The following is a 14021-nucleotide window of genomic DNA, read 5'->3' on the forward strand; positions in this document are numbered from 1 at the left end:
ACCTTACAATATGTGCTGTGCCCTCTTTTCTTATTTAGTTATTTAGTCTTTTGAATTTTACATGGATGTTCTAGATACACATAATTTCTGTGTAGAGTTTATGTTTGAAAGTTATCTGAGCCTTTACAAGAGTATGGAACTTTGCATCACAGCGTTGTGACATATCCCTTACAAAATATGTAGGTGTGTAAAAATCAAACAAAGATATTAGCACAACTACTGGGTAATAATGTGGTATTCCCTGTGGTTGTTAAACACTTCAGGTAATTCATTTGAAATGTAGGTTTTCTGCTTTTGTGACACAAACATGTTTAAATGTTTAAATCGACTTTGGGCCATTTAATTGGAATCCATGCTTTAGAGCAGTGGTCACCAACCTTTTCAAGCCAAAGATCCCTGACCTCAGCCTTGATGAAAGGCAAGATCTACCTATAGATTTTTCATGGCCGATTCAGAGGTTTTTTTTTATTTCCAAGACCATCTGTCGTTTTTTTTTTCTTTATTTAAGCAAATTTATTTGTTGTTTATTTGCTCTATAACAGGCCAAACTGACCTTAAAAAAATTGCCATTTGAAATGTGAGGCAACCACTGCATTTTAATTCCGATCCAAACAAAGATACACATATGTAGCATGAGCAGTTGTTTTTTATTTAAATTATTGCATAATTTCCAGATTTAGAGTAAATACAGAATGCTCTGACTTTAGCTTTGTGAAATTGTAACATAAGACACACCTGCACAAAACAAAAACAGATGGACTGAATAAAAATGCTAATTCACTCTCTGACAGTAGGAGGTGCTTATGGAAAACAAGCGTTTATTTGGGTACCGCTGTAAAATGCCATAGAAACTATTCTGAAGACAGTCAGTTTTGTTCAGGGATACATTCATGTAACCCCCCCCTCCCCAATCAGGGCCGGATTAACAATTTCCTGTGCCCAGGGCAACAAGACTCAAGGGCTGCCCCTGCCCCAAAGCAACAATCGCAAAGTCGCTATCACCAAGAGCATATAGACTATACTTCTATACTAACAAATCAGGCTTCTGCAATGTTCAGTGGAGATGTATGTAATAACCTCAGTCAAGTCAAGTCAAGTCAACTTTATTTATATAGCGCTTTTAACAATGTAGATTGTCTCAAAGCAGCTTTACAGTGTTAAACAGGAAAATAATGCAGCATAATTTTATTCAGCTGTATAGCCATTCTGGAAAAATTTCAAGTATCATACAGTGACAGTGTGGGCTTTAGATTAATAATTTGATCAGTAATTTAGTTTAAATGGTTAATTTAGTTTATTATTTAGATGTATTTCGATGTTTAGTTGAAAAATTTAGTGTCCCCAACTGAGCACGCCAAGCCAGAGGCAACAGTGGCAAGGAAACCAAAACCCCATCAGGTGACCTAATGGAGAAAAATAAATCTTGGGAGAAACCAGGCTCAGTCGGGGTGCCAGTTCTCCTCTGGCCAATTAACAAACAGCGTATTATTATTATTATTCTGGCAGTTTTACAGCTCGGAGGTCATAATAGATCAGAATATTCGAGTGACCGGGGGCAACATGCTGGAGACGGGTTTATTGAGGATGATGTTGATTAAATAATTATTAAAGTGCAATATTCGAATGATCGGAGGCAACACGCTGGAGACGGGTTTATTGAGGATGACATATCGATTTAAGTATTATTTAATTGTAATATTCGAACAATCTGAGTCAACACGCCGGAGACGGGTTTATTGAGATGCCGTGTCGATGAGGCAGTTGCAGGGGGCGTCTAATCACGGTCTCCCAGACACTTCAGGGTCCTGTGTTGGTCTTCTCTGGGCGCAGGTCCACCATCTGAACTGGATCCGGCCCGGATCCGGCTGACTGCAGTAAACCTCGGGATAAAACAGAGAGACTATCATTAGTGTAGATGCCATTCTTCTGATGATGTAACGAGTACATCAGGTGTTATGGGAAGTGTTCCCGGTTCCGGCTGACCTAGTTAATGCAGCCTAACAATCATTTCATTGAAAAAGTGTTTTATGTGTATGCCACAGTAAAGAGATGTGTTTTTAGTCTAGATTTAAACTGACAGAGTGTGTCTGCTTCCCGAACAATGTTAGGAAGACATTTATAGTAACTACTGAGTTGTGAGCGCTGTCAGTGCAAGTTTATTTTGTTTGTATCTGAGAGTTCTGAATAAACACTAGTCCCAGTCACACCGAGTCCGTCTTCATCATTATTCTACCAACTTTGTAACACATGCAATGTAACATTACAGCTGTCGAGATGAACGAGTTACGAGTAAGTGTTGATTATAGCATTTTTTTAGATATTTTCCTGTCATATGAAAAGCGTCAGTGACGCGCATTGAGCATACAGCGCAAACAAAGACACAACAGCAGTAATCGAATGTAATCCAGTTTATTGTGGAGCTAGGCTGGCTAGCCGGATATGCTCACGCTTACCACCCCCCTTCTGCTTAATCTCGCGCCGCGTTTGGTGCCTCCGCTGTGGGCCAGATGCAGTACTGGGGGTCGGTGATGTTGAAGGCCGACCAGCCAGTGCAACCCGAGCTTCGGCGTGCGTGAGGTTTATCTCTAAAGATGTGACTCTGCCGATGTTGAGCAGAAACTCATGACTGTATGCACATTTTAGAACAGATAGACGCGACTAGGACGTACAAAAACATGGACTCACAGGATAGAAAACACGAAAACACCGTTCTGTCGGGAGAGAGAGAAGCCGCAGCGTGTGCATGAATAATAAATAATTAGCTACACATCAGAAGTTACTGATCACAGATCAGAAGTAACTGAAAAAAGACTTCTGTTTTCATTTGTACATCCAAACACTGAGAAACTGCCAGCATTCAACTCGTTCACAAGCCATGATCTCTCGAGGACAAATATAGCGCTTGCATGGGCGTGCCAGATTCTCTGAGCGGAGGAAAGGGAGGTAACCGTTCCTGTTATGACTTCATAACAGGAAAATTCCAGATCAGCTCATCTGAGCTTTCATTTTCTCAAAGGCAGAGAGAGACAGTCACAACTCGGTTTACACCGATCAAAATTTCTAGCCACTTGGGGACAATATTCATGCTAGGGGAACTCATATTAATGTTGAAAAACCTCATAAAATGAAAATTTCATGCCATGGGACCTTTAAGCATTAAGCTGTGTCGTCAGCAAGTCGTTTCCTATCATGCTTTTGATCAGTGCAGTCGGTGGAGAGCAACTGCGCCCGACTACGCAATATGAAACTGCCGCCTTGCCGGCGCGAGAGTTTGTTGACGCACGTCAGCATGACATCAGAGCAAGCCGGTGTTACGAGATTTTTGGTTTCAGTGGGCGGAGCTCACATGAATATTCATGAGTTTACCGGACATGCGCGTGAAACTGAGAATTTTAGTTGACGCTCCTTGTATCTCAGCAGGTTTATCGTTTCAAGAAAAGATATAGTTTCAATGTCGCGTGGATTTATGCCTAAACTTCCATTGTTTATTGCGTTTACGACGTATTTATTAGTTTGCAATAAATTGTTAGAATAAGTTACATTTTGTGCAGTCATAGCCTATCATTTGTTCATAAACCTGTATAAATGTATTTGTGGACTAAAAAGTTTAAATCTATCCTGGTGTGATTGTTCTTAAATTTTTGTTCATTTTTATTCTTCAAATAACTTAAAACCACACACAAGCACCTAATGTGTTGCTAGGTACAATTTGTCAAAAAGTACAATTTGGATTAAAAGTGTCATGAGAAAAGTCGGGCCCACTTTATATTAGGTGGCCTTAACTACTATGTACTAACATTTTAATTAATAATTTGATAAAATGCACTTATTGCGTACATACATGTTTTTACATTGTACTTACATTTAAAAAAAATACCTGCATGTAATTACATCTGTAATTAAGTTCTGTAGTTACATTTGTAATTACACAGTTGACACTTCCCTTACACCTAACCCTACCTGTAAAACTTACCATACCACCTCACCTGTCCCTAACCCTACCCGTATCCCACCTCGATATCAGCAAAGGTGTTTTGCAATACAATTTGAACACAGTAAGTACATTGCACTTATTTTTTGATGTAAGTACATAGTACTTAAGGCCACCTAATATAAAGTGGGGCCCAAAAGTCTACCTGTTTTGTTATAGGCTAATAATAGGCATGTTCAAATGTGTTTATTTTTATATTCACCAAGGCTGCATTTACCAGATTAAAAAAAATCTTGTGATGGCAGAGCTCCAGTTCAGTGACACATGAGTCACGACCCTTCAGAAATCATTCTAATATACAGATTTTCTGCTCACGAAAAATGTCTCATCACGTTTGAAAATGGTTGTGCTGCTTAATGAAGTGTGGAAACCGCAGCCGTCTGTTTCCCAGATTCTGAATAGGAAGGTCAGAAGAACAGCATTTATTTAAATAAAATATAAATAATTTGTAGCATGTCTTTACTGTGAATTTATTTTTTATTTTTTTTACCAATAGAATTCTGAATTATTGCTGTTAACATTTAAAGTTAAACATTTAAATCATAGTGTTTCTAAACTTTTGATTAAAAAAAAAAGCCAGAGTCAAGATGACAGAATGTCATAAATGTTTTAACAGATTCAACAGTTTAAAGAATTTTATTTTTTCAAGATTTAAAGTCAAAGATGCTTCTAATGAAGCCCAATTAAGAACCTATGTTTATGAAACATCAGTTTAACCCAAAATGCAAGCTCAGACATGGCTTCTGCCATATAAGCTCATGCAGTTGTGCGCTCTGCTGCAGGGAACACTAAGAAGCAGCAAATATATTTATTAAGTATAACGAGGCTATTAAAAATGGCTTGGCTATAAGATAATTGAAAAAAGTTTAGTATTTTATTGTGATTTTATAGTGTAAACATATGCAAGCGCGAATGAGAGCCGTTTGGAGCGGGATGCGATGTTCGCGAAAAAAACAACAACAACAAATATTCGAATCACACATATTATCACTTAATATTTGAAAATCGAATACCAACCCATAGAACGAATATTCGAATATTCTGGTCCAACCCTGGATATATGACTTGTCTATTTTTGGTGAGTTTGGCAACATGGGCAACCTTCGACAAATGACAACACTTGACATCAGAAATGAAAATTTTATTCTGAAAGTTAACTTAAGTAAAAACAGTAAAGCACACTGGTATGCAGCTTAAGTCACTTACAAAATGTACATCTGGAGATGCTTCATGGAGTTAAATGTGAAATATAAAACAAAATCAGTTTTAGCTGAAAAGTGTACTTCAATGGTCAAGACTTCTCTACTTCAAACAATATACTTTTTTTATACAACGTACAACGGTACCTACAACGGTAATCATTTAAACAGTTAAAACTGTCTAAAACATAAAAAATACACATAACACTGCTATGATATTAATAAATATGGCAAAATATGTTTTGTACAGTCATCTGTATAGCACACCTTTAAATGCATTATCAAACTGTGCTTTAAAATATCAAACCCTTTTAGTCATTCTAAGACTGTTAAAGTGAATACTATGTGAATAGAACACCTTGTTAAAGCAAGGTTATCTTCAAGCATAAAATAACAGTAAAATATTCTAACACAGACATTTAATATGAATTAAATGTTCAGAGACAAATCCCTTTATGGTGAACAAGCAATGTTGGGACTGAGGATTGAAAGATGGGAAGTGAGTGACAATGTTATATACAGCAAATGCAACAGCACTTCCATGAGATACCTTTCATATTTCCTGTACACTATCCCTTTTTGTCCTCCCCTCTCCCCCCTCCCTCATTTTCTCCTTTCTCATTGCACTTTGTGCAGTTTCAGACAAAGACAGAGCAAAACATGTGTCCAAAAAATTAAATGCAAGGCATAAATGTTACTGCAGCAGCACAGCCCATATCAAACACATTAGATAAATCAAAAGAAAAATATGTACACACATATTGAAAAATAGTGATTAATATACAAACCCTTTTGCAAAATGAGAAATGTATATCTCAGGCACTGATGGTTATTCCTTATATTTAGTGTTTACCTTTCTATGCGTATATTTTAACATATAATCAAAACTGAGTTTGTGTCTCTATTGTAGAGATATTCAATGGGCACAGTAACAGAAATGAATGTTCTGATGCAAATAAATTAGCATATTGAAACAAAATGTGCAAGACTGTATGTACGAATTAATAATAGAGAATGATCCGTAGTAATCATGTGTAGATCTTTGTGTGAGTGTGTCAGTATCTACGTAAGCCATTTCTCAATGCAGGTTTTATACACGGTTTCATTGGAGTGCCAGAAGATATGTGCAACACCTGCCATCGAACAAAGAGCCAGATCTCCTCGAGCATACAGCGTCTTCAGCCCAAAAAAGTCCATCAAAAACACCTGGAAAACATGTCAAAATCATGAGAAAAGCTGATAAATATGACCTAAGCTATGGGTACAAAAAGCAGTTCTATATTGTGAATACAGGCACATTTAAGAATGGGATAAACCATGGCTAGCTGTGCATTTAACAATTTTAATGCTAGACATGGAGGCAAAAAACCAACTGGCACGAAGCGAAGTGCATTCAAAACGTTAATGCATAGCTAGCCATGGGTTTCAGAAAAGACTATACTATATTATATAGAAAATCTCTTATACCATGGTCATTTGCCAGTATTGACAACTTAAAGCTGTTAATTATGTTAGCAGCACAATATTTGACGGGAAGGCAAAAAATTATTGTTATTTTCATCAGTTATGGCTCATTAGATCTTGCTTTCTGCCCACTTTAAATCAGACACCAAGATAAAGTAGTGCGTAAGATTACATTTATTTGATTTAATGAACTATAGCATTTATTTGAATTAATTATTGAGAGAGAGAGATGCGTGTGTAAATAATCTGCATCTGAAACCAGCGATGTTAGCCCCCTGTTGCAGAGTAATATAAAGTCACAGGGCAGCGTTGATAAATTTCTGGGTTTCTGAATGTTTCTGTGTGTCAGCGCGTGATCAATGTGTGCGAGTGATGTATGTGCATGTACGGTTCCATGAAAACAGCACATTAAAATAGAACAGTGATTAAACTGAATTGGAACTACCTGTGCATTAAACGGTTTTCTTGTACACCTTCCAGCCAATCAAAATCAGTATTCAGTTGTAATTATATTTGCAATGCAGCACAGCCTTGAGTGTCTTACTGCTTATTGCTGGTTAGTTGCATATAATTATGCATAATTTATAGTTATAGTCATAATTTATAGTTATAGTTGATCTCTCCTTTGTTCTCGGTTTTTTTTTTCATTCTTTCCATGTGGTGGTTGCGCTCAGCTGATGTCATCTCTCACCTTCTCTCACTTGTCTTGATTTCTCTGCTATATTTTTTCCACCTTGTTTTTTTGCCAGTGTATTATGTGCTTTCATGTTTCACACATGCATTCTCAGTCTTTTAAAGCCTGTTGGTCTAGTCTGTTAGTCTATTTTTTTTTTTTTTTGCTCACGTATTACTCCTCTGTCTCTTCCAGAACACATGAGTCTCGGACTGCCCATCACGGTGCTGACCATTATAACATCCCAAGTTCTGAATTTTGGATCATTCTTCTGATATTGCTCTCTTCTCTCGACTGTCCAATTTTTTTGCCCCGTTCTCTCTTACTGGCTCTAATCTGCTAGCCTGTCTGACCTCCCCTCACTAAATTTTTCAACTAAATATCAAAATAAATCTAATTATTAAACTAAATTAACCATATAAACTACATTACTGATCTAATTACTGATCTAAAGCCCACACTGTCACTGTATGATAATTGAAATGAACTGATGACATCACCGTTTTCTCCGGAATGACTATACGGCTGAATAAAATTCTGTTGCATTATTTTCCTGTTTAGCACTGTGAAGCTGCTTTGAAACAATCTGCATTGTTAAAAGCACTATATAATTAAAGTTGACTTGACTTGAGAATTTGACTTTGGTTGCTGTTTATGCAGATTTCTGATTTGACCCTCGCCTGGCGTATTATTCTTCTGTTGGCCTGGAGTGAGGAGGCTCACGTTGTTTCAGTTTCTGAATTTTTCAATAAAGTCTAATTAAGCATATGTCTGGGGTCCTTCCTTACAGAAAACCTGACAGGAACTGCCAGCAGAGCTCAGACACAGGGTTGTTTGTCGAGGCAGATCTGAGAAAGAATACAAAATCAAAAAGCATCTTCTGCAATGAATTTTCCCAAAAGCACAGGGGCCTCTATAATTCCTACATGGAAGAAGTTTGGAACAACCAGGACTCTTCCAAGAGCTGGCCTCCCAGCCAAACTGAGAAACTGGGGCTTTATGGCAGAGGGGTCAGCCTAAAGATATATGAAAGCCTGTTTAGAATTTGTAAAAAATAAAAATGCACCCAATGGACTCTCAAAGTTGGAAAATACAGACATAGCCTTAAAGGGTTAGTTCACCCAAAAATGAAAATTCTGTCATTAATTACTCACCCTCATGTCGTTCGACACCCGTAAGACCTCTGTTCATATTCGGAACACAAATGAAGATATTTTTGTTGAAAGCTGATGGCTGAGAAAGGCTTCAGATAGGCCTCCATTGGCATTCAGTACATTTACACTCCCAAGACGCATAAAAGGCACTTAAAACGTCGTTACAAAGTCCATCTCACCACAGTGACTCTACAATCATTTTACGATGCGACGACAATAGTTTTTGTGCGCAAAAAAAAATCTAAATAACACCTTTATCCAACTTGTTATTGTCTTCCGTGTGTGCCTCCAGGACGCATGCGCGAGAATATGACGCAGATCCGGCGTTCGGACACATGACCCAGAAGCGATTTGTTTACAAGCAGAGGAAGACGCGAGTGTCTAAGCTGTTGGATTCTACATTGATCGTGCTTTAGGTCTCGGCGTAGTTCTCAAAATGGGGCTTAAGTGTGCATTTCATGGATTCCCGAACGCTGGCGCTACGTCATATTCTCGCGCATGCGTCGTGGAGGCATACACGGAAGACAATAACAAGTTGGATAAAGGTGTTATTTAGATTTTTTTTTGCGCACAAAAACTATTGTCGTCGCATCGTAAAATTATTGTAGAGCCACTGTGGTGAGATGGACTTTGTAACGACGTTTTAAGTGCCTTTTATGGGTCTTGGGAGTATAAATGTACTGAATGCCAATGGAGGCCTATCTGAAGCCTTTCTCAGCCATCAGCTTTCAACTAAAATATCTTCATTCGTGTTCCGAATGTGAACGGGTGTCGAACGACATGAGGGTGAGTAATTAATGACAGAATTTTCATTTTTGGGTGAACTAACCCTTTAATGTAAAAAACCTGATCCAAAGTGCTCAGGACTTCAAATTGGGCTGCAAGTTCACTTTCTAACAGGACAATAATAGGACAAAGACTGTCATCATGAAGATTGTTAAAGGGCATATTGCAGGTTAATTTTTTTTCGAGATTAATATATAACCTTGTATGAAAATACCATATGAAAAGGTAATGCAGGATTTAAAATGTTTTAAAAAGAAATAAGAGCACAAATTTAGTAGATAAAGTGGCCATTTCGTTGGCCACTTGGAAAAAGCGCTTTTTTTTCAACATTGCGTCATATTACGTCACGAGAGGGAGTCGTTCGCCGATCTCTGCATTGGCTCAGTGCAGAATAGGTTGGTATTCAGTACGAGTCTGTGTATTTTCGGTAGTTTTTCTATTCCAATTTATCATTGTCATGGTAAATTATTATCCAGCCTGTCAGGACATCATGTCCACAGGTTTCCTAAAAAAAAAAAGTTAGGATTTCTGCATGGTGGCGTTTTGCGCAGGTGAAGAAACGGGACTTCCCTTCACGCATCTGCTTCGAAACACGCATTGGTGTGGTATAGTGCTTTAGACCGGAGGATTATCATCCCGGCGATATGATGGAGTCAAACATTGTTATACTTATGTAAGGCCGGCTACACACAGGCTGCGTGACGTGAGCGTGGCGTTTTCTACACACTGCAAGCGTGGCGTGGGCGTGGCGTTTCAGTTGCGTTTCAGCTGCGTGGCGTTTTCTGTGTCTTTGCACACCAGAAGCGTGTCTGACGCGGCGCTGCTGCTGCTAGGTGACGTATTGGAAGGCCTATACTTCATTTAACTTCATGTTAAACATAAAATATATATATAAATATTTATATAAATATATAGCCTACTGATATATAGCCTACTCTCAGACTATAACAGTCTCTCTAAAGATTCTCTAGTCTTGTGAAACAAAAATTTAACTGTTTGACCTCAGTTCCAAGCATCATGTCTTGAAGAAACAACACACCGCTCATCACCTACGCAATACTATCCAAACAGTAGCACGGTGCTGGTAGTATCATGCTGTGGGGGTGTTTTTCAGTGGCAGGGACTAGGGGACTGGTCAGCGTAGAAATTGGCACTCGGCAGTATTGACGGCAAAATAGGCTACAAAATATTTTGTTCTGCATTGACAGGTGCAATATTTGAAAATCGATATTATATATATATTTTTAATTACAATTATATCTGCATTTATGTTAAAACCTAGAGACTTTCACACATCAAAATGTCATTTATTAATATGTATTCGTGTCAAAATGACAAACAGCTTTTCCTATTCTATTTTGCCTGGAAACGCTTCCAACACGCTTGCGTGTCGCTCGGTTATATTTCTAGCACGCGCTTTCGGTGCAGCTCGAGCCGCGAATGTCACGCAGTGTGTACCTTGCCTAAAGGATGAATAAACATCCACACGCAATGCTTCTTTGCCGTCGTGTTTACATTGATGAATACAAAGTATGTACATTAACACAAATGAATACAGTCTCACACTTTTTCGAAAAAAAGTTCTGAATTATGTGCTATATTCATGCCATGTATGCACATTCAAGTTCACTCAAATACATACTCATAACGTCATATACATCCTCACACTAGCGGTGAATCGGCACGAAATAAACCCATAATACAGAATTAATGAATAAAGGATAAACACAATAACACAACGTTACTGTCTGTGGTTTCGCCGCCGGCGGGAGATGTGACGGTCCCGGATCCGTCAGAGATGCAGCTCGGAGAAAATGCTTCGGTTACTAACGTAACCTCGGTTCCCTAAGATGAGGGAACGAGTATTGCGTTTTGCTAAAACGCTTATGGGGGAATTCCTTTCCTCGAGATATTGAAGCAAATTTTAATCCAAAAATACCATGTACACGCAGTGCAGCTGCACAACTCTCAGCAGGAAGCAGCTGCGTGCTGATTGGCTGTGCAGCTGCAACTGCAGCAACCTATGGCGAGACCGCGGGTCGGGACGGACCAATCAGGTCCTTCTAAATTCCCGCCACAAGGGGCAACAGAATTTGCATAGCCAAGGGTATATAAGACCCCGTCTCGCAAGGTTAGTCAGGTTAATCGACTGAAGCGACTCCTGAGCAAGTAAGCAAGCACGGCAAGCAAAACGCAATACTCGTTCCCTCATCTTAGGGAACCGAGGTTACGTTAGTAACCGAAGCGTTCCCTTACGAGAGTACTCTCGTATTGCGTTTTGCTAAAACGCTTATGGGGGACCAATGCAAATGCCGTGCTTGCTTAACGGTTCTAAAGCCGACGACACCAAACCCAGGCCAACCTAGGTGGGCCCGTAATATGATATCAAGAAGTCCCAAAATGAACCAGACCTGAGTCGGGCCCTTAATGAGAATGAACACGATATACGTGTAATAATATAATGTATAGACCAGACATAGTCGGGCCAGGAATAATGCATGGCCAGATAATTCGAGCCGTATAAGGAATGTGCTATGATTTATACAATATTTAACCCAGACCCAATTTTTAACCCAATATTTAACCCCAGACTTTTCGAGCCTTAATGGGTTAAATCTGTACACAGCAAGAAGCCCAGCCTATAAGGCCGGGACATCTAAATTATAAAATCTGATAAAAGTGGACGGGGAGGCCAGCCTGCCGCCACACAGATATCATTCAGAGAAATGCCAGTAGACCAAGCCCACGAAGAGGCCATGCCTCTAGTAGAATGGGCTTTGATGCCTAAAGGGCAGCTGAGATCTTTAGACTCATAAGCCAGTGAGATAGCATCCACTATCCATCGTGACAAGGTCTGCCTTGTAACCGCACACCCTCGGGTGCGGCCGCCAAAGCATACAAAGAGCTGTTCAGTTGCCTAAGCAGCGGAACGCTCTATGTATATCCTCAGCGCTCTGACAGGACAGAGCATATTAGCATCATCTTCATCTAACAACGATGAAAGTGCTGAAGAGAGAATGACCTGTGCTCTGAACGGAGTTGAAAGCACTTTAGGTACATATCCATGTCTTGGTTTGAGGACGACTTGGAGTCGTTTGGCCCAAATTCCAGACAAGAGGCGCTCACAGAGAGCGTGTGTAGATCACCCACTCGCTTAACTGACGCGATCGCTAACAGAAAAGCGGTCTTTAGTGACAGGAGCTTTAAGCTCACCGAATGCAGAGGCTCAAATGCAGAGCTCTTCATGGCATCCAGGACCGTGGACAGGTCCCATATAAGGACTGAAGGGGGGCGAGGTGGGTGAAGCCTTCTAGCCCCTTTAAGGAAGCGAACAATGAGATCGTTCTTTCGTAGTGACAGTCCGTTCACTTGAATGTGATACGCTGCTATAGCAGCCACATAAATTTGAGCGTGGAGGGGGAACGACCCGCGTCCAGAAGCTCTTGTAAAAATGTAAGCACTTCTGACACTTCACAATCATGTGGGGTCAGACTTCGCGCTTTACACCAGTCCGAAAAGACTGACCATTTGCCTGAATAGAGCTGCCTGGTCGCGGGGGCTCTAGCTTCAGTAATAGTATTCAATACATTTTCAGAGAGGTTCTCATGTACCCTTGATGGGCCAGACATGAAGCGCCCATAGATCGGGACGGGGATGCCAGATCTGCCGTTCCGCCTGCATGAGGAGGTCTCTCCTCAGCGGGATCGGCCACGAATCTGTATCTGACATCTGACTCAGTAGTGAGAACCAAGGTTGATTTCTCCAAAGTGGGGCTATTAAAAGCACAGCCCATTTGCTCTCCCTGATCCTCTCTATGACCTGAGGTAACATTGAGATTGGGGGAAAAGCATAAAGAGGAAGGTTGGGCCATTCGTGGGCCAACGCATCCTTGTGCTTGGAGAAATATATTCGGCATTGAGCATAGTCTTGTGAGGCGAAAAGATCCACTTTTGCCTCTCCAAACCTGCCCCAATTGTCTGAATTGCATGTGGGTGAAGAGACCACTCTGCAGGGGACACTTTGCCCCTGGACAGCATGTCCGGACCCAAATTCAGAATGCCTGGCACATGAGTCGCTCTCAGCGAGCTCAGATTGTGCTCTGCCCATATTAGGACTTCTTCCGCCATTGTGTGCAGATCGATAGATTTCAGACCGCCTTGGCGATTATATATGCTGCCACGACCTGCTGTCCGTTCGGACCAGGACATGGTGGTGCTTTTTGTACGGAAGGAAAGCTCTTAGCGATAGCGTGACCACTTTCATCTCTAGACAGTTTATGTAAAGGCTCCTCTCCGAGTCTGACCAGAGACCGGAGACTGGCCTGCCCTCGTGAAGGGCTCCCCAACCTAGGTTGGATGCATCTGTCGAGATAACTTTCCACTTCGTAACAGTTCCCAAACTCACGCCCGTCTGGTACCAGACGGGATTTTTCCAAGGAGCCAGAGCCAACACACAGCTGTGGTCTACCTTGATTTGCAATCGGCCCGAGAGCCATGCGTGAGCTGGAACGCGGCGATTCAGCCAGTGCTGTAGGGGGCGCATGTGCAACAGACCTAGTCTGAGAACTGGCGCCGCCGAGGCCATGAGACCCAGCATCCTCTGAAAGTGTTTGAGAGGAGTGAGTTCACCGGACCTGAGGGGCACCGCTCGGTTCTGAACAGAGAGCGCACGCTGTGACGTCAGTCGCGCACTCATCTGCAGTGAGTCCAATACTGTTCCCAGAAACGAAACGTTCTGTGTGGGAGACAATGAAC

At 40.7% G+C, this 14021-nt stretch overlaps 1 protein-coding gene across 2 annotated transcripts in view; it reads right to left on the bottom strand.

Moving 5' to 3' along the window:
* Positions 1 to 5117: 5117 nt before the first annotated feature.
* The window catches only part of ppt2b (palmitoyl-protein thioesterase 2b), a 31338-nt gene continuing 22434 nt past the window's right edge, over positions 5118 to 14021 (bottom strand). For both annotated transcript variants that reach the window (XM_079830128.1, XM_079830127.1), the window contains one exon: positions 5118 to 6396. In XM_079830128.1, the coding sequence (XP_079686254.1) occupies positions 6253 to 6396 (144 nt within the window). In that variant the 3' untranslated portion in view covers positions 5118 to 6252. The remainder of the gene's footprint in view (positions 6397 to 14021) is intronic.

This window comes from Gobio gobio (assembly GCF_949357685.1).
Source record: "Gobio gobio genome assembly, chromosome: 11".
Lineage (NCBI taxonomy): Eukaryota > Metazoa > Chordata > Actinopteri > Cypriniformes > Gobionidae > Gobio > Gobio gobio.